Source organism: Lacerta agilis, chromosome 16 (genome assembly GCF_009819535.1).
Source record: "Lacerta agilis isolate rLacAgi1 chromosome 16, rLacAgi1.pri, whole genome shotgun sequence".
Taxonomy (NCBI): Eukaryota; Metazoa; Chordata; class Lepidosauria; order Squamata; family Lacertidae; genus Lacerta; species Lacerta agilis.
Window position 1 is genome coordinate 27,715,374 of NC_046327.1, and position 27,555 is coordinate 27,742,928.

At 44.2% G+C, this 27,555-nt stretch overlaps 1 protein-coding gene across 1 annotated transcript in view; it reads right to left on the reverse strand.

Annotated features, from left to right (window-relative positions):
• Positions 1 to 1,720: 1,720 nt before the first annotated feature.
• Positions 1,721 to 27,555, reverse strand: part of CTC1 (CST telomere replication complex component 1) — a 38,725-nt gene continuing 12,890 nt past the window's right edge. The window contains 23 exon segments of the mRNA XM_033172992.1: positions 1,721 to 1,838; positions 4,314 to 4,440; positions 4,567 to 4,732; positions 6,471 to 6,535; positions 7,550 to 7,709; positions 9,181 to 9,261; positions 10,232 to 10,397; positions 10,617 to 10,723; positions 12,452 to 12,516; positions 12,735 to 12,860; positions 13,717 to 13,806; positions 14,106 to 14,559; positions 16,558 to 16,672; positions 18,244 to 18,367; positions 19,075 to 19,278; positions 20,187 to 20,361; positions 21,300 to 21,498; positions 21,501 to 21,523; positions 22,779 to 22,918; positions 23,052 to 23,354; positions 24,308 to 24,452; positions 24,982 to 25,181; positions 25,685 to 25,931. Coding sequence (XP_033028883.1) covers positions 1,735 to 1,838; positions 4,314 to 4,440; positions 4,567 to 4,732; positions 6,471 to 6,535; positions 7,550 to 7,709; positions 9,181 to 9,261; positions 10,232 to 10,397; positions 10,617 to 10,723; positions 12,452 to 12,516; positions 12,735 to 12,860; positions 13,717 to 13,806; positions 14,106 to 14,559; positions 16,558 to 16,672; positions 18,244 to 18,367; positions 19,075 to 19,278; positions 20,187 to 20,361; positions 21,300 to 21,498; positions 21,501 to 21,523; positions 22,779 to 22,918; positions 23,052 to 23,354; positions 24,308 to 24,452; positions 24,982 to 25,181; positions 25,685 to 25,931 — 3,586 coding nt within the window. The 3' untranslated portion in view covers positions 1,721 to 1,734.

Below are 27,555 nucleotides of genomic sequence, written 5' to 3' on the forward strand. Positions count from 1 at the left end.
TTGGAAAAAAATGGAGGACAGGATCTGCCCCCCTCCCCATTTTTCTGGGTTTTTCTCCCCAGGATTTCCCATCTCTAGATGGGTGAGCCTTTGGCTGTCTGAATTTTACTGGACTCCAGCTCCTATCAGTCTCAGGTAGCACAGCTGGTGGTTAGGAATGATAGGAGTTGTGGGCAGGCAACAGCTGGAGCCCATAGGTTTCCCCATCCCTTTGGTGGAGTAAGAATATAGAGAATTTTTCATTTTACAGAGCTGATGACTGGGACGTTTGCCCTGCTAGTCTTGTCTTGCAGGACACGTGGGCAATATTGCTCAGTTACCTTCTAGTGTGCAGGGTGGTATTTTCTCACCATTGAGAAGTTAGTTACTTTTCCTGGTGCTCATGTTCTAGTTACAGTTTCAATAATGAAGAACTTTAGTTTTCACTGAATAAACACCCACTGCTGCCGTGTCACTGCTGCAAAAACACGGGTTCCTAGCAAAAAACACACCTAATGCCCCTTCTGGGTGAGTTTCCTATTCTAAACAGCAGAAAACCTGCTTAACAGAATCACAGAATGGTTATAATTGCAGGTGACTCTTGTACAAGTTAAATGCTCCATATCTCTCTCCACCCAAAAATAAACATTGCCAGGAAGTTTCTAGGTTTCTAAATGCCAGTTAAAACCTAACTGCATCTTGACATTATTGTTGGTTCTGCATTGAGTTAATTTCCACTGTGTTACCAAGCGTGGCGTATGAATGATTTGTGCAAAACCCACTTTTGCTGAAAACCTAATTGACTGTACTGTGCTGTAGCATTTCATGCCTATGAAACCAATAACTACTTTAAGACGATGCTGTAAAATTTTATGAACTATATCTGAAATAAAGATGTCTATTTATTGTGCTGTACCTGCCTAAAACTGGCCAGTTCAGTTTCATATATATTTTGTCTCCTTGTTTTGTGTCTGTTTTTCAGTGTTAGAAAAATAACTTAATGTGCTGCTGCAAATTCTTGGTTCACCAGAAAGTGGAGGAATGAGACGAGGTGGGGAGGGGAGGGGAGGGGAAGCCTGTATAGTAAGTATATTATCTGTTGCTAGAAACTGTGTACATTGTTGAAGTAACTGAGAATAAAAAACAGATTTAGAATATACTTGACCTGTCCTTCCTTCATGTAGCAAAAATGTTCACTGATTTTTTTCAGCTAGAGGGCTCAGCTTCCACTTTAAAAAAAGCCTGCTTAACAAATCTGAGAGCACGTTTTCGACACGATCCTTAAGATTGCACAGAAATCCTCTTAATTCTGATGAATCAAGACCTCAAGAATGTGAAGGAAGTGTTTTGAGGGGCTCTCGGCTATGGAATCCCCCTTGTCCCAAAACTCATCAAAGCTTCAGAATGTATATCAAAATACTACTCAGCAAAAATAAAAACTAGCATGAACGGTCAGTGCCAGAATTTGCAAAAAATTGGCTAGAATGCACGAAAGATGGTGAAAATTAATAGTCATATCTGCATGAAAGAAAAACAAGCTAGATGTTTAAAATGAGTTTATTTTATTTTTTGCGACAGCAATTAGGAATATTATTAAAAAGCTACAAAATAGATTTGTTCCAATTCATTACATTTGCATTTTATATGAGAAACGTAAACGACATGTCTCCAAATGACGGGTTGCATGGAAGAAGTAGAAATTTAATAATTGCTCTTCCGCAGCAGGATAAGAACCAAGATGTACAAGCATCATGTTCATGTCGCCTCCTGGACATCCAGACACATCAAGTTCCACCGATGCCTCGTCTGACTTAGGAACTCCAAGTCATTGGAGAAAAACCTCCTCAACTGTCCTGAGCCTTGAAAAAAACAAAAACACACAGTTTCACTTTAAACAACGAAGTCTCAACATTCCACATAAGATTTGGGGTGGTGAAACCAAACAACCATTGTATTATTTTTTTCATTTGATTTACTTTTAAAACATTATTTGAGCTACCTAAAAATTCAGATATTTTCTTAGGGAAAGTTGGTTAGGACAACACTAAGCTCAGACTATAAGCTGGAAAAAGATACCTGGACACCTACAATTTTCTTTCTTTCTAAATTTAAGAAGCTGACATCCTGTTAGAGTTCACTGCCTTTACGACATGCCACAATCTCCAGATTCTGGTCCTGAAAGTATAAATCACCAGAGGACCATGGATGACAAACCCTTCCAACCCACTATAAACCAGCAAAAAAGGTATATTAATCAAATTGCCAAACCTGCATTTTTTTTGCTTATTTTAAAATGTGCAGGCCAACAGCCTACTTGCCCTTTCCCTCTGATTCCCAATACATAGTTTTTATTGAACTGGTTGAAAATTATTTATGTTAAGTCCAGTCAAAGGCAACTGGGGTTGTGGTGCTCATCTCACTTTCAGGCCAAGGGAGATGCTGTTGTCCACAGACAGCTTTCCAGTTCATGTGACCAGTAGGACTAAACCGCTTCTGGCGCAATGGAACACACTGACGGAAACCAGAGCGCACGGAAACGCCATTTACCTTCCCACCGTAGCGGTACCTATTTACTTGCGCTGGCATGCTTTCGAACTGCTAGGTTGGCAGGTGCTGGGACAGAGCAACAGCTCACCCCATCATGGGGATTCGAACCACTGACCTTCTGATTGGCAAGCCCAAGAGGCTCAGTGGTTTAGACCACAGCGCCACTCGCATCCCCATAACGTTATGTGCGCACAGAATGGCTATTGTAAGCCTTTAGGATTCCACTGCCAATCTGGCACAGCACCCTAGAAATTCCTAGGAAGCTGCTTTTGCGTACAGCAAGGGGTCATCAAAAGGGCATGAATGCATTTACAGCAAGATTGAGCCAGTCCTACAGGTGCAATGAGTTACATGCTGGCTGATTGGAATAGAGATTAAGAAAGTGCGATCTGGACCCAGTTTTGAGAACAGGAGATATGTAGCTGTAAACCTTTTTCTCCGAGGTGCAACAGATGCTATGTGCTTTGGAAGCAACAATCATCTCAGAAAGAATTATTCATCTCTCTAGAGCAGGATAAAATTCCTACATCAGTATTCCTATTTGCTAATGGAGTAAGGGCTTTACTGAAGTGTGTCCCATAAAGAATGTTGGCCAATTACAACAGCACAACTGTTGTAATACATTGAAAAAATGGGGATCCCTTTTGTTTGGAGGGCAAATGTTTAAATACAGCTTAGCTTGCCTCTCCAAGCACAAATTTATTAAGCAAAGAACCTGCTTTGCCCAGTGCCTCACACAACAAGCACTGCTAGCCACCAATGGAAAATGACTGTCACTCAAAAGGATTTAGTGGAGTCACCTGCCCCATAAAACAACCCCACCCATACCTCCAGCAGACAACCCATCTCTGACTTAGGCATGAGAATCTCCTGCAAAGGACAGGCTTTTTTTCTTCTTTCTTCAGACAGAGAACCTAATTGGGTTTACTGTGTTTCCCAAAACCCTTACCATTCCAAGAGATTACATTTAACGCCAGTGTACTAGACAAGAACATGCAGAAACCAACTCCAAGAGAACCAAGCAGATACTGAGCCACGTAGGTAGGCTTCCAGAGAGCTTCATGGTTGAGTGGCAATTTGAACCCTGGTCTCCCAGGTCCAACACTTTATCTACTACGTTACCCTGTTGTGTTGCCCAAGGCTTTGCCCAAGAAGACATTTTATAACCTATTAAAAAATGCAGTCTCTTCCCTCAGCAGTAGAAATTTGTATGTTCATGTCAGAAGCAAGCCAGCAGTAAATCACACTGTGCAAGTTGGGATCAACTCTTTATAAACACAATCACCACAGACTTGGCAGAGTGTGAGGCCTAATGAGCACAGTCAGTCTTTCCCCTCCATGAAGCAGTTTCCTCTCCACTGCTGCCCAAGCCTCTGGGTCCCCCCCCCCCCACAAGCAATCAGAGATTGTGCCTGTGTGCTTGTCTTTGCTCCTACCACTTCATGCCTCTTCTGATTCTGGGAGACTAGAAGGAAGAGACACAGTGACTCTTCACCAGCCTGACTCATCTCTGCCTCTTGGACTCTCCCCTCCCACCCTCCTTCAGCTTTTGCCTCTGATTCTGGACTGCTCTCTGCCACAGACTCTCCAAGCTCACTAAGCCCTGTTGCCTCTTCAGCTTCTGACACCTCCTCTTCCCAGTCTTCTCCCTCTGAGCATTTATCATTGCCCCACCACCATCCTCCAGGCTCTGAGCTTTCTTCCCTTGAGGGTTCCCCAGCTGGTTCCTCCCATCATTCCTCTGCATCCAACCAGTCCATGACACCTGAGGACACATATCTACATACCTGCCTCGTGATCCCCCGAGGGCTTTCTATCTGGCCTGAAAGTCAACAGGACAGGCCGACAGACAATTGGGCTTCTGCATAAGCTTCTCAAGTACCAGGTGAACAGGTCTTCACGCTCCTCAGTTTGCTATCAAAAGCAGAAGATTACTGGCAGTGTACTGAGCAAGTGAAATACACAGAGAAGATCACTAGGGAGAATTTGTAATTCAGATACGGGGTTAGCAGTTCAACCGGAGGAGAATAAGCCACTCACCCCAGGAGCCATATTAAGTTCACTGTGCTGAATGCCAATACTGCCCGTGTTCTGAACATGATTCTGTAGAACATCCCACTCCTTGGTGCTCAAACCCAGCACTTTCTGCACCTGTTGGTTCTTGCACACCACCACAAATTCGCTTGTTCCATCTTCTACTATGATTCTGAAGGTTTGAAGGAGTAACGAGATCACAAAATTATTCTGACTCGGAATGGTGGTCTGTCTATGTCAGGGAATGGCCTGAAGCAGAGGACTGGGGACAGTGGAAGAATGGCAGTTGAAATTAATGGACTTTATGGAACTCGCCGAACTGACCGCGAGAATCCGAGACCAGAGGGAGGAGAAGGTGTCGCAGGACTGGAAGAAGTTCAAGGATTATTTGATTAAAAGTGTAAAATTGGACATTTAAAGCAGAGTTAGCTAGCAGAATTGGCTTAAGCTTGTTAAGATTTGTTAAAATTGGGTAGATGATTTAAGTATGAAGGATATAAATAGTTAAGAATTTTAATATAAAATGGAGATGGAAATGGAATTGAAGTTTATAAATATATTCGTTTGATTGATTTGAAGTTTGAGATATGGTAAATGTTATGGGAAAAGATACAAAACTACCCAGAGCCCATAGATAATTTATGAATGCAGTGGGGGGAACGGGGGAAGTCACAATGTTTGAAATAAGATAAGTTTGAATTAAGAATAAGATAGAGATGTATGTTTGAGGTTTGTATACATTTTATTTCTTTTTATGTTCATTGTTATTGTTATGATTGTTGTTCAATGTTTGCGTGTTACTATGTGTTTTGTGTTATTTCTTGTTTTTGTTTATAAAAGGGAAAATTAATAAAATCTCATTAAAAAAAATGAAGCAGAGGACTGGGGAATGCATTCTTAGGCAGATCAGTTCTCCAAAGAGGAGCTGGAGGGGGAAGATTCACCCCACCCCTTGTCTTCAGCGGTTTCAGAAGCAGGAGCAGCTTAGACAGGAGTTACCTCACTACGAGATAATGGCAAGGGAAACAGAAGGGAGGGAGCAAATAGCCGAGACATCATTAGAGAGTGTGGGGGAACTAGGACAGGGGTCAGCAACCTTTTCCAGCCGGGGCCAGTCACTGTCCCTCAGACCAAGTGGGGGGCCAGACTATATTTTTTTTTGGGGGGGGGGGAATGAATGAATTCCTATGCCCCACAAATAACCCAGAGATGCATTTTAAATAAAAGGACACATTCTACTCATGTAAAAACACGCTGATTCCTGGACTGTCTGCGGGCCGGATTGAGAAGGCGATTGGACTGCATCCGGCTCCCAGGACTTAGCTTGCCTACCCCTGAACTAGGAGGTCTGTCCATATTAGAGAACAAAGGATGCAAAGAGGAGGAGGGACTTTCCGTTGGCGCCCAGGATGTTGCAGGAGACAGAAGGTGAAGGATTTGGAGTAGCTAACTGCTCTCCTTGTGGAGGGATGTGGATTTTTGCTTGCAACCTGACGCTTGAATAAAAGAACTATAAATTATAAACTGCTTGTTATTTCTTGTCTGTGAAGTTACCGAAGGGAGAGGAGGACTCTCCACACCTGACAGTCTACTCAACTGGCTTACAGTACAGTCCAAGTGAGGAACCTCCCCTAGACCACCTAGACGACTCTGGCATTTGGCCCATGAGGACTTTTTGGCCAAGCCACACCCGCCTACCCTATACCTGGTGCCATATACCATGTCAGGTATGGGGCAGGTAAAAACCTGGCTGAAGGGGCTGAAAGGGACTGAGCAAAACCAGACAAACTTTGAGACTTGCACAGACATTGCATGCAAATCCTGACTCTGACTAAACAGAACATTCAAACCCTCATCAAAGGAAGCTTGTGGAAAGCAAATTCACCTCAAATCTAATCCACTGCACTCACCTGGCACGGGCTTTGCACACTCCTGTACGCGACAGGCAAGGTGGGTTATACTGGCTGCATTTTCCCTGGATGAAAGAGAAAAGAAGGCAAACTCAGGTCACTTCTCACTGAGGTGGTAAACAAGTAAATGTCCTTCGGAATATAGGTGCGGGGTTCCTACAATTGAATGCTTTCTCCATACAAAAATGCGAATAGATAGACATAACATTTTACAAGGACAGGAGGGAACACCATGGACAGAATAACTGTCACACACAGGAGGAAGAAGGGTATACAGTGGTACCTCTGTTTTCGAATGTAATCCGGAAGAGCGTTCGAGTTCTGAAACATTCAAAAACCGAAAACTCAACAGCCGACAGCTAAGCCTCAGCATCCTGCGCTCAGCAGAAGCCGCATGGCATGTTCGAATTCCGGGGTGTGTTCAAAAACCAAAGCATTTACTTCCGGGTTTACGGTGTTCGTAAACCAAAATGTCCGTCAACGGAGACATCAAAAACCGAGGTACCACTGTAGTTTGAATGCTTCAACTCTGGGTTTATAAATCATTTAATGTGTCAAGATGTTGTTAATATTGCAGTTGTAGTATAAGGGGTTGTTATTTTGACAGGAGTGTAATGGAGAGGAATAAGATTTTGGAATGCAGAAACAAAAGTAAATCATCAAACCATCAATTCTAGCACGTAGGAGGCCACCTAAATTATATAATTTGGCATCTGAATGATTGGGATTAGTAATTGTATAATAATTTGGCACTGTTATAAAGAGGCTAACATTGGATTGCTGTTGTTGTTTAGTCGTGTCCGATTCTTCGTGACCCCATGGACCAGAGCATGCCAGGCACTCCTGTCTTCCACTGCCTCCTGCAGTTTGGTCAGACTCATGTTGGTAGCTCCGAGAACACTGTCCAACCATCTTGTCCTCTGTCGTCCCCTTCTCCTTGTGGCCCTCAATCTTTCCCAACATTGGATTATTGTAATTGAAAACTAATAAAAATTGTTGTTATTAAAATATATGCCCCCTTTGCACAGAAAAATATCAGGAGAAAGGTTCTAGCTACAGGATATGAGTTTGCTGGGCACCTCTGTGAAGATGCTGTTGCAAAGGGAACAGTTCCAGTGCAGGGACAAAGACAGGACACACGTCAAATGGCAGGCAACCTGTGCTTGGCACAGACTAGAAGGCTCTGGCGTTATCTTGGACAAATATACCACAGAAGGAGCAGAGGTGGCACCCAGCTGCCTAAAATTAAAAAGACAAAAAGGATAGACAAAAAGAAAGGTTTTAGTTATGAGATACCAAAGTTTCAAAAAGAGCTTCTAGAAAGCAATACTAAAATACTGTCGAAAATGTATAATTGGCTCCTGGAATGGCATACAAAAGATGAACAGGTTAAATTGGTTATGATACACTGGGCAAAGGACTTGGGACATAACATACAGATGGCAGATTGGGAGAGGCTTTGGGAAACAGATTTGAAATTCACAGCATCTTGTATGCTGAAAGAAAATTATATGAAAGTGATATACGAGTGGATATTTGAGCCCCACTAAGTTGGCGCTGTGGGTTAAACCACAGAGTCTAGGGCTTGCTGATCAGAAGGTCGGCGGTTCGAATCCCTGCCACGGGGTGAGCTCCCGTTGCTCGGTCCCAGCTCCTGCCCACCTAGCAGTTTGAAAGCACGTCAAAGTACAAGTAGATAAATTGGTACCGCTCCAGCAGGAAAGTAAATGGCGTTTCCGTGCATTGCTCTGGTTCGCCAGAAGTGGCTTTGTCATGCTGGCCACATGACCCGGAAGCTGTCTGCGGACAAACACCGGCTCCCTCGGCCTACAGAGTGAGATGCACGCCGCGACTGGATCTGATGGTCAGGGGTCCCTTCACTTTTTTACTTAAGTTAACTAAAATGTATAGAACAAGTTTAAATTTCTGCTGGAAGTATAAAGAAAAGGAAGGTACCTTTTACCATATGTGGTGGACGTGTACTGTAAGGTAACAAAACCATTTTGGGAAATGGTATATAATGAATTGAAAAAAAAATGTTTAAAATAACTTTTGTTAAAAAACCAGAAGCTTTCTTTATGTTCTTTTATTGTGTATTTGTGTATGTGTAGTGTTTTTGTTCCTTATGCTGAAAATAATAAAAAATATTATAAAAAAACAAAACCAGAAGCTTTCCTATTAGGAATTATAGGTACCGAGATCCCAAGGAACTAGAAAAGACCTTTTATGTATGCAACAACAGCTGCATGGATGTTGCTAGCCCAAAGATGGAAAGAAGAAATAATCCCAACTAGCAATGGCAAGCCGAGATGGCAAAACTAATTGGGAGATTCAGGAATCAAGAGGATAAGAATGGGGGGAAATATAATATATCTAGGAGACCATTGTAAGCAAGTTAAAACTTTAGCTGGACTTGGAGATACATTTGTAATGCAACTAATACCTTGGATAATTTGGAAAAATGGAAATTTTGGAGAACAGACTGATATGTAGTTTTAAACATTGCAATAAGGACCCATGTAGGGGATGGGAGAAGTCAGGAATACAGAGAATCTCAATAAATGATTATATAAGCTGTTTGACTGTAAACTTGTACTGGTAAAAGCAAATAAAAAATATTTTTTAAAAAAGGAAAAAGTTTGAAACACATTAGTCAAACACAGTAGGGAGTTGGGTGAGAGGGTAGATCTGTCAAGAGTTTTGTACTCACTGGGAAGAAAAGTCATGGGCTGCAGCAGTCAGAACACACACGCAACTGGATGCAATGTATGTACAATAGACATTTTTGGATCTGTAATACAGAGGTTTTGATTTTTCAAGGAAGCAGCCTGTCTGTTATCCTAAAAGAAATATATAAATGCCACAGGGCGAGAAATGGGATTCCCAAAGAACTGGAGCTCAGAGTAGCTGCTAATTCCCCCCCTTAGTACAGCACACCACTGCCACATCCAGGCTTGACTCATTTTAAGGCTGGCGCAGTGACACTGTTTGTTACTGCGCCAGCCTTAAAATGTCCGTTTCCTTTAAGTGTTGAGCCCTCAGAATTTCATATAACTTAACAGTGCAACATATAATCAATGGTGCCCCCAACGGACTTGACATCCACAGATAAAGAGGCTCTGTATCTAGTAATGAGAGCATGGCAAGGTTGGGGTGGTGGCAGAGCCGTAGCTAGGTGATCTTGCGCCCCTGGCAGAACCGTCCAGATTGCCCCCCCCCCCAGCCACGGACAAATGAGCTCTTCTTTCTGCCTCTCCTCCAACCCCTCCCTCCACCCATCCAAGACCCTCTATTTAAAAGCTTTTCTTATGCGGCAATAATCAATATTTTCATTTACAGTGGTACCTCGGTTTACAAACACCTCGGGTTACAAACACTTCGGGTTACAGACTCCACTAACCCGGAAGTAGTACCTCGGGTTAAGAACTTTACCTCAGGATGAGAACAGAAATCGCGCATCAGCGGTGCGGCAGCAGCAGGAGGCCCCGTTAGCTAAAGTGGTACCTCAGGTTAAGAACGGTTTCAGGTTAAGAACGGACCTCCGGAACGAATTAAGTACGTAATCAGAGGTACCACTGTATAGACATATTTATGGACATATGTTTTAGCCAATTTTGCACACCCACCCCTCACCTGCGTCCCTGGCGGGGGCATTCCTCACCACCCCCTAGCTACAGCCCTGGGTGGTGGTCATCACAAACACACCAACCAGCCCAGAGTAGGCCCCTAAGCCCATTTCCACACCTTTTGGATCCACATACCTGGCAACCTTGCGCTGCAAGTTCTGAAAGAGAATTCTGGCGCCAGGAAGTAGACCCCAAAGATAGGGCAAGAATGCCGTTTCAATGTACACATCCAGCACTTCTGAGGCAGCAACTGTAGGTGATACACTTAGCTTCACGGTGTAATCCCGGGGTAAGAGGTTACCTAAGTGTGAGGAAGACAGGCAACACTTTGCTCTCATGCAGTAAATACCCTAACTTGTAAGTTAGGAAACACAGATTGACAGACTTGGCACCAGAGCAGCTCTCCTCCTGCAGAATCATTCTGCCTTACCCAGACACACCGATCAAGTCCATGTGTCTTATTTATGTGCTCAGCCATGGACCAGAAATGCTGCTTCTATAGTACATTCCAGGTTCTCACCCTTTTGCTGCATCAAAACATCTCCAGGTGATTTCTTTCCAACGAAAGATTGACACAAAGTCCTCTCCACTATTAGGCCAGAGAAAGAGACCAGGGAGCCTGTGAAACTAATGAGTGGGAACAGGTTTAAGAGTTTTACCAGGTTCTCAAATACTTGGAGAGAGCACAGCAAGATTCTCTCCAAAAAAATATATATTTGATTTTCCATATTAAAATTTACATTCACATAAAGAACATACTATATAAAAACAAGATTCTAAAGAATGTCCTGGACTTCCCTCCTCCTCTTAGTGGGTCTTATTGTTAATCTTTTCCTTCTGCATCTTTTATAATAATCCATATTTTTGTATCTCCATTATATCCATAATTTGTTGTTACATTACAGGTGTTATTGCAATCCCACTAACAATTTTAACTGTTTACAATGGGTTTTAAGGTAAATTATAAATTTTCTCCATTCGTTATTAAAGTTTTGGCCCTCCTGATTTCTGATTCTTCCTGTCATTTTTGCCATTTCGGCATAGTCCATCAACTTAATGTGCCATTCTTCTCTACCGGTAGTAAAGACTTCTTTCCATCTCTGGGTACGGCCAGATTCTCAACCCAATATGTTTGTACTCTTAAAGTGACCATAGAACATCGGTCCCGAAAGACCTACATTGGCTCCCAGTACTGGTATGTTTCCGAGCACAATTCAAAGTGTTGGTGCTGAGCTTTAAAGCCCTAAACAGCTCAGCCCAGTATACCTGAGGGAGCGTCTTCACTCCCATTGTTCAGCCTGGACACTGAGGTCCAGCTCTGAGGGCCTTCTGGCAGTTCCCTTACTGCGAGGTTACAGGGAACAAGGCAGAGGGCCTTCTCAGTAGTGGCACCAGCCCTGTGGAACGCCCTCCCATCAGATGTCAAGGAAATAAACAACTATCTGACTTTTAGAAGACATCTGAAGGCAACTCTGTATAGGGACGTTTTTAATCTTTGATGTTTTATCGTGTTTTTAATATTCTGTTGGGAGTGGCTGGGGAAACCCAGCCAGATGGGTGGGGAATAAATTGTTGTTGTTGTTATCATTATTATCATTATTATTATTTAAAAAGCAGCTGGAGTGTCAGCATGTTTCAATAGGAGAGATTCTTCAACGGGAAAGAATTATGGCTCTTGAGTGGGCATCATGTTGAGCGAGAGCAGGATTTATTGATTAAATTCCTATCCTGCTTTTCTTCTCAAAGGAGTCCAGGGTAGCAAACACAGAAGTGGTATCTCATCCCCCACAAAAAAACAACAACAGTGCAGGCTGAGTCAGTAACCACTTCCCTAATGGCATAATCACTGTGGAAACTTCCCAGTTCAGAAGGAACAATTTCCAGACATGAACCTGAAGGCAGAAGAGGTGCAGATTCAAGCAAAAGTGTGTGTGAGGAGGTATGGGATTGAATGGGTCAGGACATGACACGGCCGCATGGTGCATATTGAGCAACGTGTGTCTTAAGTGGCATCTCTGGTGCTTAATCTTCCCTGATCCTCCTGCCCATGCATATGCAAATTACTCTTCAGATTAAGACAAGGTCTGTGTGCACCTCATGTCCTCAACTAGCTCTCTCTCTCATCTCAATAAAAGGCACTGGTAGGCTACTCAAAAACCAGCTTCTCTCATATCCACAGCCAAAGATGTTGGCATTAAAAGCCGGAATATCATTACATTTTCTTTTTAGTGGAGAGTCAGCAGCCAATACAAAAATTCCCCGTGTTGTTCCCCATTAATCTTTTTTTTTTAATGTTCCCCACAGATTCTCTTATCAGCTTCTTAGTAAACAGGAACAGAGGGAAGGCTAGATTACCTGGAGCTGAGAATCTCCGCAATGGAAAACAGCTTTTGACCCATCTCTGGCACTGCTGAAACCAGCTGAAAAACAACATTCCTTTATAAAAACATAATGCAATGTCAAACATTTAAAACTTCTTGATACACGGCTGCCTTCAGATATCTTCTAAAAGTTGTGTAGTTCTTTATCTCCTTGACGTCTGATGGGAGGGTGTTCCACAGGGCGATTACCATGAAGGCCCTCTGCCTGGTTCCCTGTAAGTTTACTTCTCACAGTGAGGCAACACACACAGGCATACCTGAGAAATACAGCCCACATGGTGCAGGAGGGCACCATCTGGAACAGGTAGAAACAAGGAACGTCTCAGCGCATTCAGGTTTCCTTGTGCCGACGAGCAGCACAGTTGATCAAAGACACCCAAGTCCTGCAAAAGCAATAGCACCAAAGATACAGTCAGTGCTTTTCTTGCTGTTACAGTACTCACTAGTAAAGAGTACTGTCACCTCTTTCTCTTGAGGCACATGGCAGCCATTTTATGCCGACAGCCATGGCACTTTTACCTAAAAAAGCACTGGATGCGGTACAGAATAGAAAAATATTGTGCAACAGAATACTGGTAGTTGGAAGGACCCCCAAAGGTCCTATAACCCAACCCCCTGCAATGCAGGAACATTAACTTGGCATTTACGGTATATACCACCCAATCAGTTATATTTTCTGCATAGAGGAGAGAGGAGACCCACATCCATCCCCAAGCCCAGAAGTATTTGAACAATGGACAAAAAAGTACCGTACTTTTCCATGTATAATACTAGTTTAGTTTTTTTTTTACTTTAAAATAAGGTTAAAAATCTGGGGGTGTCTTATACACGGATAGTGCATATGCCCATTTTCTAAATTTGGGGTCCCCCAAAGTAGGGGGCGTCTTATACATGGGGGCATCTTATACGTGGAAAAATACGGTAATAGATCCTTTGGGAAAAGTAGCAAATCAAGTGAATGTGTTTCTAGTTAAGGCATAGGTAAATATTGACCCAGAAAGAAAAGGGTCACAAACAAGAACAAATTTACAAACTACAGACTGACAATTTAGCAGAGGAAACAAGGAAGAGACACCAGATTGTCATAGCATGAACATGCAGAACAGGATTGGAGGAGATGCCTCCAGCTAAGAACAAGCATTTTGATCACAGGAAATCAAAGAGCACCAGAAATGACTGGCAGGTCTCTTGTAATGTTTCCAGGAATGGGCTGGAGCTGGAGCCGTTTTTCATCCTTACCGTGCACTGGGGTATGGTGAGCTGGTACAGGTGATCAGGGTGCAGGAAGGGGAACCACCGGAGAGATTTCTTCAGGAACAGGAGCAACAGCTGAAGTCAGAGGGTTTTTTTTGAAAAGGGGAAAAAAGAAGCCAGTAAGAGAAGAAAGCCGATTTTAAGTGTAAAGGCAAAACACGTTAAAAAGCAACATAATTGGCTTCCACGCAGCACAGCTGATCATTTGAGAGAGCATGAGAATTAAAACCAGCTGCAGAACACTGGAAATGCATTATGCATCAGTAGAGGAACAATGCAGGAAACAGCACTTATCTCCAAAGTCAACCCAGCTACCTCCACTCCAACCCTAGAGAAGGTTCTGAAAACATCCCCTGCCACCTCGCCTGTCTTACTTTCTGCTGGGCTTCACTGGTCTCTTGCAGAGCGGAAGTGTTAAGCTCTTGCCAGCGCCCGCTTTCTCCAAGATTCTTGCACAGTTCAGGGCTACCCATCCATACCACTGTGGCTTGAAAGCAGAGTTGCGCTGCCCGGCCGCCTTTGCCCCCGTCTCCTGAAGTCGGCACATAGTTGCGCCAGACGAGCCCCTCTTTCTGCATCACGAGGAACAGGCGAGAACACCAGCCCGCTTCTGCAGCGCTGCCCTGGGAAGGCTCTGCTGTGCTGGCACCAGACTCTGCCGTTCCTGCGCTGGATATTTTCCCCTCTTGGGATCTTGGCTCAGCTGCCGAGGAGCCATCGCCTTCTGTTTGAGAAGAGGTCCTTTCATTCACTCGGCGACCCTCGGATGCTCTCTTTTCAGGAGTATGAAGGATCTCTACATCCTCAAAACAAAACTGTACGCAAGGCCTTGGAGGAAAGCAAAGAAGTGGGGTGAGTACAGCTCAAGCCCATTATTTACAAAAATAAATACAGTGGTAACCTTGGTTCTCAAACTTAATCTGTTCCGGAAGTCCATTCCAAAACCAAGGTGCGCTTTCCCATAGAAAGTAATGCAAAATGGATTAATCTGTTCCAGACTTTTAAAAACAACCCCTAAAACAGCAATTTAATATGAATTTTACTATCTAACGAGAGCATGGATCCATAAAATGAAAGCAATAAACAATGTACTGCGGTCACACGATCAGTCAATCAGTAGCTGAACTGGGTTGCACACAGTCACAAAAACAAAACAAAAAGGGCCGCAAAAACAAAAACGCAAAACAAATAGCAAAAACAGACAGAACTCAGCGTAACACCCAAAACAGAAGTATGGCACTCAAATCGGAAGCGTAACACTCAAAATGGAGCTCGTTCGGCTTCCAAAAAAAGGTCGCAAACCGGAACACTTACTTCTGGGTTTGCAGTGTTTGGGTTCCAAGTTATTTGAGTACCAAGGCGTTTGAGAACCAAGGTACCACTGTAAACATAGCTGTGGAAAAGGACAGCGGAGGCAAGCCTTTCGGTGTGTGTATGCTAAAAACATCTCTCTGTTGGACAGCACTCTTTTGTTGACTGCTGCTGCAAGTTTTCATATTTTTGCTGAATCTTAGTTTACATATGTTATTAAAGTGTATGCCCACTTCCCAGTACATAATTTTTTCTTTGTTTGCATTTCTTATACCATGAAGCTGCTTTAAATGCCCTATGGGCAGAAGAGCAGCAAACTCCAAGACTGTACCATTATTTACCAAAAGGACACTACAGTCGTACCTTGGAAGCTGAACGGCTTGGCTCCCGAACAACTTGGCTCCCGAACGATCGAAACCTGCAAGTTAGTGTTCCGGTTTTTGAACAATTTTCGGAAGCCAAACGTCTGGCGTGGCTTCCGATTGGCTGCAGGACACTATCAGCCAACCAGAAGCCACACTTTGGTTTTCTAACAGTTCTGGGAGTCAAATGGATTCCCAGAATACTTTCCTGTTTGAAAACCAAGGAACCACTGTATCTGTCAGGGGCAGAGGAGGAATGGTGGAGACCGCCTCCCCACCCTGACCCTTCCAGGGAGGAGGAAGTGGAAGACAGTTTAGATTTACAGCAGGGGTTTGTGGGAGGTCACAGCTCAGAGGCAGATGAGGGGGAAAGTTGGGAAATAATGGGAAAGGAGGAGGAGGAGGAGGAACCAGCAGAGGGGTGACAGCTGATGGACACTGTGTCTTTAGAAAGCATTCCATACCCTCCATCTCCCAGAACCTGGCAAGCCTTGGAAGTAGGAGAGCAAAGAGCTCAAAGACAGAGGCCATGTAGCAGCACCCATAGAAGTGATGATGAGGAAGTGGGAGAGATGGGGGGGGTGGAGATTCACTTGGGATAATGCCATTATCCAAGAGGCTGGGTTCTATAGCTTCTCTCTGTAATTATTGAATTAAAAAAAGATGGTAAGAAACCTTCCCTTGTGTTTATACTTTTCTGGGAAACCAGCCAGGAGCCACAGGCAGCATCCTGACACTATCCATGCATGAGAAAATGGCTATCAACAGGCTTGGGGGAAGCACAAGGTTTGCTGAGTTACAACAGCAAAGACTTTGGGGGGAAATGGAGAGGGGGCTCTCAACAGAACAGAGAGGTGGGTCTCCTACACAGCAGCATTTCACACTGCAATATCGCTTTTGTAGCTTATTTGGGCTAAAATGAATCTCAAGCCTGAAAAGCTTGAAGATGACTGGCCTTGAATATTGCTTCCTGCTTTGCTGCTGCCACCGCCGGCCCCAAATCGAAGCTGGCAGGGCGGTTTCCTACTTCCTCCCCCACCGCTTGAGGAGAACCTTCTATATTAGAACTTTTCACCTGTGTGCTTTGTACCACTCCGAGGCCCTGCCATGGTTCTCAATCTTTCGGGGGGCTCAGAGAAAGAGGGAGACTTGCCTTGTTTTCTTCTCCTTTATGTAGTCATGTGACCCCAGCTGCTGCCAAGAAGGGAAATCACTTCGAAGGAATTGCTCCATTACAAACTGAAATATTTCTACCTGCAGGAGGCACCCTGCAATAAACAAACAACAATACTAGAAATAGACACCACATCAACAGTTAAGCAAAGCTGGCTAAATAAAAAGTCTTAACTGTGAAGCAGATGTAGGTGCTTGCAGAAGGCTTGGTCCTCAAATCTAAAGCAAGTCATTCTACTCTCTGTGCTGAATCTCTTGTTTCTCATCCCCCAAACTCATCCTTATCTGACCCAGTACATTCCAGGGGCAGAGACTGAGAAATCTGGCTTAGCTGTGAGAATCCTCCTTCGAGCACAAAGCAGTCCTGACACCAGTGGCTTTCCATCTGTAGCCACTTGAGACAAAGTTAGCAATCTGTTTACGAAGGTAAAATAGGGGTGAGGGGGACTCCAATTATGGGAAGGGGCAGGCGGGGCTGGAGGGCAAGATAAAATAAGATCTTTCTCCAAACTAGAGCCCTCAGCAGCATCAGAAATTTAGCAAGGATTGGAAAGCCTCTTTTCCTGCTGCCCCACAAACCACAGCAGCAGGTTATACATTGCAGAGTTCTCCTAGTGACTCCCTTACAACTCAAGATATTGACTTGCAAAGAGTCTGTAATCCAATATTTGTTGAGGGGTGATACTCCCAAAACTACCAAGATTGTTTGGGGGTAGTTACAGGTGGGTAGCCGTGTTGGTCTGCCATAGTCGAAACAAAATAGAAAATTCTTTCCAGTAGCACCTTAGAGACCAACTGAGTTTGTTCTTGGTATGAGCTTTTGTGTGCATATCTGAAGAAGTGTGCATGCACACGAAAGCTCATACCAAGAACAAACTCAGTTGGTCTCTAAGGTGCTACTGGAAAGAATTTTCTATTTTGTTTGGGGGTACTTAGCCGAGATCTTTAAAGCTAAATCTAAAGTTGCCTGATTTATTCAATGGTGGTTATTTAGTCTTTTTTATACTGTATATGTTTGGATTATCAATGTATCTGGATGACTTTGTATGATTTTATGATTTTACTGTTTTAACTTATGCCAATAAAGGCTAGTTACAAGTTACAGTATGTTTGTCCCTAATGTTGCACAGGTCCTTTTTTGCTGCACCCCAGAGCTAGATCCCAAAGCAAGATTAAACCACAGATAATCAAGAGCCCTTTTAAAGTTAAAGGCACCATTATTTCACCCCTCTCTGAAGTCCTAGGAATTGCAAATATTTGTTTCCGTGCTTCTTAATTAGTACAAAGTTGTTTTGTTTTTTTAAAGCATTTTCTTGACTTGGTTGGTGAAGACTGCATAGGCTATTTGGTTTCCTTGTCAGATGTCAGACCTTTTTATCATGATGTATAACAATCTATTTTGGCCACTTTGTGCAAATGTAAAAGCTGTCTTAGTATTGTATTTTGGAAGTTTGTTTAGAATACTATACTATGTTCTTACTACGTGCTAATCTATCTTCCCAGGTTTTTTTTTTTTTTTAAAGATCCAATACAATAGTTTCTTTTGAAGAAAGCTATCCTCTTAAATTCAAAGCTGTGAAAAAAATTTCTAAGTCCTAAGAGCCAGCATCATATTGTTGGTTTTTAAGAGCATTCAAACCACAGAATCGATATAGGATGGACACACCTACTAAAGACGTATCAGCAAATGGCCGGCCATCTCTGTGAAATATTATACAAGGGAGTGCTTTACTTCTGTCTTGTAACTTGAGGAAGCCACTGCTGGAACAGTCCAGCCACCCAAGCAACACCTACCCACCCAAAAAAGAGAAAAGAAAAAGGTGAAGAACACTGACCAGACATAATGATTAAATGATGCTTTCCCCACACATTTTCCAGGGATCTCTTTGTAATGAAATAAGAAGCATTTATATAACAAAACGGGAGTGTGCAAAGCACTTAAAATCACAGGATCACAGAATTGTAGAGTTGGAAGGGACCCCCGAGGGTGTCAGGCTTTGGGGAATCGGATTGCTCCCCCGTGGCCGTAAGTGAGCAGATCAAATGAAAGGGAATTATTACCAGTTAGTCTCTTTAATAAACACAGCGAAGGACAAAAGAAAGCCTCTACCCAGAATGGCGGTGCTCCCAATTAAGGCTCACACCCCTTCCATCTCTATTAATCTATGTCACTCCTACATATTGTAATCTGAGTTTGTACCCTTTGTGCTTTCTGTTCTGAGACTTTCTGAGCTCTTCTCGACCTTGGGGAGGGCGCTGGAGGAATGCTGTCCAACGACTGTGAATCTGTTAACCCTCTCTTTTCCAGTGTTTCTTCTCCTAGCTGTTCCCCATCCAGTATTTCCCAGCTTCTGCCTTCTGAACTATGCCCCTCTGCAAACCACTGTTCCAAATCTATATTGTCCTCCTGCTCCTGGGAAGATTCAGGAGCAGGAGCAAGGGGAGGGGGTAGCTTCCACCATTCCTCCACAATTAGGAAGTTGAATTTAGCACTTACCATCTGAGGCTGAAAGCTCTCAGCAGATAAACTAGAGTAGGACCAGGCCAATCTGCGATTCAGCTCCTGGGCGCTCACGTTGCAGAGCTCGGGGGCTGAGTTCAGTTGTTGCAGTGGACTGAGGCTTTCCCAGCACTTCTTCTCAGCCATAGCAGACAGCAAAGAGAAAGGTGGAATCTGACATGGCGGCTCCAAAATCTGATACTAGGAAAGGATTGAGAGGGTCAAAATATCCTCTATCTCCAGGAAGAGATGGAAGCACTCGGGGCTACAATCAGGAGTAAAAAAGGTAAAGGACCCCTGGATGTTTAAGTCCAGTCAAGGGTGACTATGAGGTTGTGGCACTCATCTCGCTTTCAGGCCAAGGGAGCCGGTGTGATGGAAACCGTGACGGAAACCAGAGCGCACGGAAACGCCGTTTAACTACCCGCTGCAGCAGTACCTATTTATCTACTTGCACTGGCGTGCTTTTGAACTGCTAGGTAGGCAGGAGCTGGAACAGAGCAACGGGAGCTCACTCCATTGAGGGGAGTCGAACCGCCGACCTTCCGATCGGTTTAAACCACAGCGCCGCTCTGATAGGTTTGGTGAAAAACGGCAGCCATTTAATACCTTCAGCTTGTTTGGAGGTTCTAGCAGGGGAGCACAGCTATTGTATACCCTTGACCAAAGAACAGTACACTCCTTCTATCTGGGATGGTCATCCTCTTCCACCGAGCACGCAGCTTCGGGAGGGACGCACATGGAGCGGTGAGGGAGGAAGGGGACACCCGCCTAGCCAGCCAGATCAGCCGAATCAACCCTGGCGATCAATGGGGTGACAGATGTCGCAGCCAGATCGCCCTCACATCCATGAGAAACATGAGAAACGTCCAGTTTGCTAAATTGTTGGCATCCTCTCAACATTACTAGCAAGTCCTATATTCATGAAGCTAAAGGTAAAGGTAAAGGACCCCTGGACAGTTAAGTCCAGAAGAATTTGACTATGGAGTGTGATGCTCACTCCATCATGGGGAATCAAACCACCGACCTTCCGATTGGCAAGCCCAAGAGGCTCAGTGGTTTAGACCACAGCGCCACCCGCGTCCCCGCACAGTCAGGAGTAGAGTTACCTGCTCTAGGGGGCAGTGGTGCTTTTCTGCCAGAATCTCTTGATGGATGTTCCGCTCTTGTTTTCCAAGCGGCACCAGAACATTCAGAATAGGAACAATAAACTTCTCTGCTGCCCCCAGGGCTTGGTGGCTAAAGCAGTGCAACGACTGCTGGTGCGGAAGAAAACAACAAAACCTAGGAGGAATTATGGATGCATTAGCCCCTTCCAAGTTCATGCAACCCTCAAATAAAAACCCCTAGGAAGGGGAAAATGCAAACAACAGTTGGAGATAGTAGGAAGGAAGCACAGAACAAGTCGAGACAACAGTAAGGGAAAAGGATATGGGATGTGAATGTACACATCTAAGAAAAGGTCAGTCCAAGATATTCCCACACAACGGGACATTTTATACCTTCTGTGATAGAAGTCCTTCATTACCCTCCTACTTTGTTCTCTAGTTCTTCATTACTATGTTCTTAACTGCCATCTTCTATGTGAAATTACTAGGGGTTGGGTCAGGGTTTTAATCTGTTATAAACCTTTAAGATATTTAATATACTTGGTGATCCAAGTCAGTCAATTTTTTTTATTGTATATAGCCAAAGGCCGACAGAGAATAAAAGGAAAACTTTCCTCTAAAACGTATACAGAGCTTCCAAATTCAAAGATCTTGGCTAAGGGAGACAATTCCACCCGCAAATTACATCAACAGTTGGAAAATAGCCCCAAAGAATTGGTTTCCAACTGAAGACAAAGCTGCACAGCTTCCTCATACTGTCACATGCCATGAGTTCAACAGTGCTCACGGTTATGTATTCAGTGGTCTGTGTTTGCCTGTGCTTGAGTCTGGACTAAGGATTCTGAGCTCCTGTGTTTTGATTCGATACATGATGTCCAGTCACAGAATATTTCAGGATTTGGGCCCTTGCCATTGGCTCCTGAACTCTTGAGTCATGATTCGCAGCTTGGAAGTTTAGACAGCCAATAATGTTGGGAGTGGGCGTGGCCCAGGCTTTCAGGAATGTATATAAGCAGTTGCTTTGTCCCTGTTTCCCAGTTATGTAGTTCAATAAAGGTTCTTGCTGTTATCACTGTGTCTTGCCTCATGGGAACCCACCTACACCTCACTCACCTCTGCTCAAAAGTCTCTAGCAAGCTGACCAGCCAGATATAGAGCGGCAGGCTCAAATTGAAACGCAAAAGCAGCTGAATATAAAGATTCCCAAAGCAGGCTACAGGCTGGTATAATGTGCTGCACGCCGAAAAGCTCTTCAGCACAACCATGCTGCGCAGGCAAGCTCCAAGTACACAAGGCGAGGCAGCCAAGGGCTTTGCACAAGGTGGACGTCTTGGAAGCTGTAAGACAAGCAGACAGATCAGCATAAAGGAAACAGTGAGTTCTTAAACTACTGCAGTTTCCATAAAAAGACCAAATGATTTCACCACGATATCCCACCAGTCAAACATTACTCATTTGAGGTTTAAGAAGCACCACAGAAACAGCTTGGGCAAAGGGAGACAAGATAATGCTCACGCCCCAGGGACAGAGCAAGGGGGTGCGATGGGGGCGGACCGTCCCAGTGCCACTTGGCCTCCCCCACGCCCCCCGAGCCTACAGCGAGCGGCGGCCATGACGGCCCATCCGGGCCACCGGCAAAGCTCTCCCCCTTTCCCCAGGCTGACTGTGGGCTTGGGAGGCGGGGGCGCCGTTGCCCCACCGCCCGGTAAAAGGCCTCGCTCTGCGGCTTGCTCGTTCACCCGCTCGGCGCTTTGCTTCCTTCCCGCTCGGGCTGTGGGCAGAGGCGAGGGGCGGGAGGGGACACTTCTCTTGGGCTGCTGACGCCCCTCCCTGGCCCGCCCCTTGCCTCTCCCCGCAGCCCGAGCAGGAACGAAGCTAAACTCCGAGCTTGTGAGCGAGTGAGGCTTTTTACCAGGCAGTGGGGCAACGGCACCTCCAAAGCCACCCAGTAAAAAGCCTCGCTCCACGGCTTGCTCACGGTTTCCCAGCGGTGGCGCCAGCAACCCGCTACATAGCACGCATGTGCAGCGTTGCTACGTACGTAGTGATGCTGCGCATGTGCACTACGTAGCGACGCCCCGCCCCTGGGTGCACCTCGTGTTCTTGCCCTTGGCTGTGCTGCGTTTAAGGAATAGGGCAACGGCTAGGCCAGATTCCACCATTAGAGCTGGCGATATATTTATAAATTGTCTGAAACTGGTATGGCTTTCAGACCATGATACCGGTTTCAGACAATTTGAGATGGCTCAAATTGCCCGCAAACAGCAAAGGCACAGGCAGGCAGGCGGAGCCTGAGAATGTTCCAGAAAGTACTTTAAATCGCTCCGCCTGCCTGCCAGCGCCTTTGAGGAAGCTCCCTGCCCCTTTGGCTCATGTGAGCCGGAGCAGTATCTCAGCTGCTTTTTCCTTCTCTAAGGTTGGGAGGAAGCAGCAGCCGAGATACATGCCAGTCAGACATCGCAATATATCAGCATTTCGTAGTATTTAGCTGCTGATATATTTATGATGTTGAAAACCAGATATCACCCAACCCTACTCAGCATCGTCTTAAAGCACCAACTCTGCTTCTTCTTAAAGCACCAACTCTAGGACCTTAGTCTCACCTCCACGCCTGCTCCTGGTCTGAGCCCACGGCCAGAATTCAACATCTGCTGATAAGCAAGACACAGAGTTAACTTGTTGTCCAGTTCATAGAGCCCAGCTTGGGCATTTAGCACCTGGGTGATAGTGCCCTGGAAAAGGAACAGAGAAAGGAAACAATGTGCCCTGCTGTGGAGAAATCCAAAGACACCTTCTTGAATCCCAAGGTAGAGGAACCAAATTCAGGGTAAGGTCCTCTCCGTGCAGGAGATACTGTTTGCTTACTGCATAGGAGATCATCTGGGACTTCCGAGCTGGAACCACCGTCTTCGCTTCCTCCTCCAGCTCCAACGAGCTGCTAAGCTGCTCACAGGCCTTGGTGGAAACAGACACAGTTGGACTTCCCTCTGAAGTACTGTCCAAAGATTGCTCCTTCACTCGTTCCATACAGTATGGTAGAAGGTGTGAGGAGGAGCTGGTGATAAATACCCTCAATCCAGAAGCTTTAAGGCAAGATGTTTTAAGAGCAGTGAGGACATACCGATGCCCAAGCTGTAGCACATGATGCCAAACCAACTGGGAAGACCTCTAGGACAGAAAAACCAGAAGGTGAGTCAGAATTCAGCACACTTTCAAGAAATATATTCTTCCAGCAAGAGCCTTATCCACTAGCCTCAAAACTAGATGCATTGCATCTCAGCTGGTATTTATGGGTCATGGCAGTTACACATCACCTCGAAGATGACTGCACCAGTGTTAGAAACTGAGATATGAAAGCTAGGAGCTAAATGGCACCTTAAACCTAGGTTATGGGCACAACCATGGAATGTCTAGGTGCACTTTTTATAACAAGAATACAAAGCTGAAAATGAATGAACTGCAGCTAGTCCTTCAACTGCCCACCCCACTAATATTCTTAAGAAGGCCTATTCTCCAGTCTTCAGAGTAGCTGGAAGTGGGGAGGCAGAAAGGGGTCCTCCTTTCCTTCCACTCTGCAGTTTTAATTTGAAATCTTAGGCGCAGTACTGCGCCCAGAGCTCAGAAACTGCTCGCACTAATGAATTTCATTGTTTCAAAATGCGCCTAGAACAATGGGAGTTTTGAACCATGGACTGTGCTAACTAGTAGTGTCGTACCTTGGAAGGAATCCGTTCCAGAAGTCCGTTCGACTTCCAAAACGTTCGGAAACCAAAGTGTGGCTTCCGATTGGCTGCAGGAAGCTCCTGCAGCCAATCGGAAGCCATGGAAGCCCTGTTGGACGTTTGGCTTCCAAAAATAGTTCACAAACTGGAACAGTCACTTCCAGGTTTGCAGCGTTCGGGAGTCAAAACGTTTGAGAACTAAGCTGTTCGAAAACCAGGGTACGATTCTAACTTTACATCGTGAATGTGACCTTATACATAATGAATATATCGCAATATGAACTCTTAGTGTAGATGCAGTATTTTGAAACGTGGAAAAGAAATATAGCTCTGATTCAGAAAATTGGCTTTGCTGAACTACAGTACAGATGTAACAGTGAATTTTCTGGGACAGCTTACCTGCACTAATACTGGGATACATGTAGCTGAACTAAAGCACTTCAGGAAGATGAAAAAGAAGGTCTTTTGGTGGATGTAGAGAATAGTGCTCAGCCTACACAGTTCACCTGCCACATTCAGCTTTGTGATCTCCTTATATTGAGGCCTTAAAAAAAAAAATCATACCAAGGTGGGTCTACCTATATAAACAGAAAATTTCAACAGCAGCAACAAATCTGGCTAGACCATTCTTCTCAGATATGATCTCTAGGTTACGTCCTGCCACAGACAGGAAAATTAATTCACGTTACAAGCTTGAATGACTTGTCTTTACTTAAGCCAAGTAATTCACCGCTTCAACAGAAGCTTGCGGAACATTGAATTTCTGTACAGTTGTACCTCGGAAGTCGAACGGAATCTATTTCGGAAGTCTGTTCAACTTCCAAAACATTTGGAAACCAAAGCATAGCTTCTGCTTAGCTGCAGGAAGCTCCTTCGGACATTCGGCTTTCAAGAACAGTCACTTCCAGGTTTGTGGCATTCAGGAGCCAAAATGTCAGAGTACCAAGGCGTTTGGGATTCAAGGTATGACTATATTCATTTTCCCAGGCAGCTTGCTCCCTTGGTGGAAGACAACAATCGGTCTAACAATCATGGCTGCTTGAAGTATTTGACAGGCAACATTGAACCTTTACCTGGCATTGAGAAGCTGGGCAGCTTGTCCCGGGTAGAAAATAGGGAGGATATCAAGAGTTTTCTCTGGACCAGGCATCACTTGGATTGGGTCTTGCATGATCTCCAAATATCCAGCTGTGCTCTGGCCTGCTTTGGGGATGTATATCCAGCTGGGAAACAGCAACAGACACCCTAGCCACTCAAGCTTAAAATGCAGGAGCTGAACCGAAGAGAGAAAGAGACTCTATTAGGCGCATATTTTCTGTGAAATTTGAATACTTTGAATAAGTAAAAGTAAAGGCCCCCTGGACGGTTAAGTCCAGTCAAAGGTGACTATGGGGTTGCAGCGCTCATTTCACTTTCAGGCCGAGGAAGCTGGCGTTTGTCCACAGGCAGCTTTCCGGGTCATGTGGCCAGCATGACTAAACCACTTCTGGCGCAATGGGACACCATGACAAAAACCAAAGCGTACGGAAACGCCGTTTAACTTCCCGCTGCAGCAGTACCTATTTATCTACTTGCACTGGCGTGCTTTCGAACTGCTAGTTTGGCAGGAGTTGGGACACAGCAATGGGAGCTTACCCCATCGTGTGGATTTGAACCGCCAGCCTTCAGATCAGCAAGCCCAAGAGGCTCAGTGGCTTAGACCCCAGCGCCACCCGCGTCTCTGTTTGTTGGAAACAGTGTTAGAAAGCAAAAGAGAAGATAGCCCTCAAGCCATACCGTGCAGGGCAGCTCGCCAGTGTTGTCTCGCACATACAAACTACCATCCACCAACTTCTCTTTCGCCCCACGTCTTTCATCCGTCAAGTAGCCCACGAGTATTAAGTGTGTCCGTTGCAACCTTCTCTGGTTAGACAAGGCGCCTTCACCTTGGTGAACCCATTCCCTGAATTCATCGGAGCTCCAGGTTAGATGACTGCAGCAAGGCACCCGTTGTTGAGACTGGAGGTCAGAGACAGAAATAAGGCTGGAAGAGAAATAATGATTGATTTAGGAAACAAAATTTTGATTTTCCACATAGAATTCTGCAAGATGTCTAGACGTAAGAATCAATATTCATCAAGGACATACATAAAAAAATAGGTGGCTCAGCTTGGGGGGGGGGGGCGGCGGGAATCAGCCAAAACAATAGGTCTCAATACTTTTAAAGCTGCCTCATTGTGCTCATTTCATTTTCATTTCACCTTTAATATGTATACCACTTTTCTATATTACTGTACACAAGGCAGTTTACAACAAGAAAATATACAACGAAGTTCACACACCTTAGAATAATCTGGTGAAATACAAAATCATAATAAAAACATAACTTTAAAATAAACAAATAAAGTAACATTCAATAATGTATTAGAATTTAATAATACACAATAAAATTAACTCTTGAAATACCAACATATAATAATTAAACAGAAACTTATTAACAATTACAAAAATTACTGAAATACCCTTCAAAAAACTGAGTTCAAAATTTCACAAGAGGAAACAAAGCTAGTTAACAATACAGTATGTGACGGTACCAATCTCAGAATTGTAGCTCCCCCCCTTTTTAAAAAAAGAACAGGGAAGCTCAAATTGGACAGTATTGAAATGTGCAACTGTGTTAGAGCAGATCCAGACCAGCAACATGGAGTCTCCCCAGGCTCTGATAAATTCATATAAATTAAACAAGGAAGACTACCCAGAAACGACGGCAACAAACTTTCTTCAGTGCCAGCTGCTCTCAACCTCAACAAAAGAAAAGTGAGTGTTTTATATAACTTGCTAATTTTGACTCCACCACCCCTGGGATCACAGCTATGAAGCACACAATTTTGACTGAGTCAGGTAGGAATTTTGTTGTGCTTACAAGGGCTCAGCCGCAGAATCAGTTTCTAGGGCACAACCTGAAAATATACCGGTACTAATCATGGAAGGAAGATAAGGTTCCAACCAGAGAAGAATGGATAGGATTGGGTTGTTTTCTTCATTTTGATTATATATATTGCGGTTTTTAAGGTTGATCGCTTCTGTGAACCGCCCTGAGAACTCTGGGTATATAGGGTGGTATATAAGTTCAATAAATCATCATCATCATAAAGATGATGCCAAAATGGCAAAACTAACCAGGAACATCAGAAACCAAGAAGACAAGAAATTTAACAAAGAATGGAATTTTTTTTACAGATTACCTTGAAGAACACTGTAAACATTTAAAAACATTAGCAGGATTGACATAACACTTGTAATGTAATAATTTTATGGTTAAAATTGGATATAATTTTTTTTGGATAAATAATATAAGATGCAGTAGAAAAAATATTTACAGTGGAAACCATGGGGGAGCGAAGAGATGTCCAAGGATTCAGGGAATCCTATACATGTATAAAATCGACTATATTTGAATGAAAACGATATTTCTAAAAACTGAAAATTAAAAATTAAAAAAAGGAAATATACTAATTTTCTAGGTTCTGGGCATGTGCTAAGCATCTTTCCCTTCACTAGAGTAAACCACAGGCTCACAAATGAGCGTACGCACACACACACAAACACTTTTCACTGAAGAAGGCTGCTGTCAGGCAATTTCGGGCACCTCTTGAGCAGTGACATCA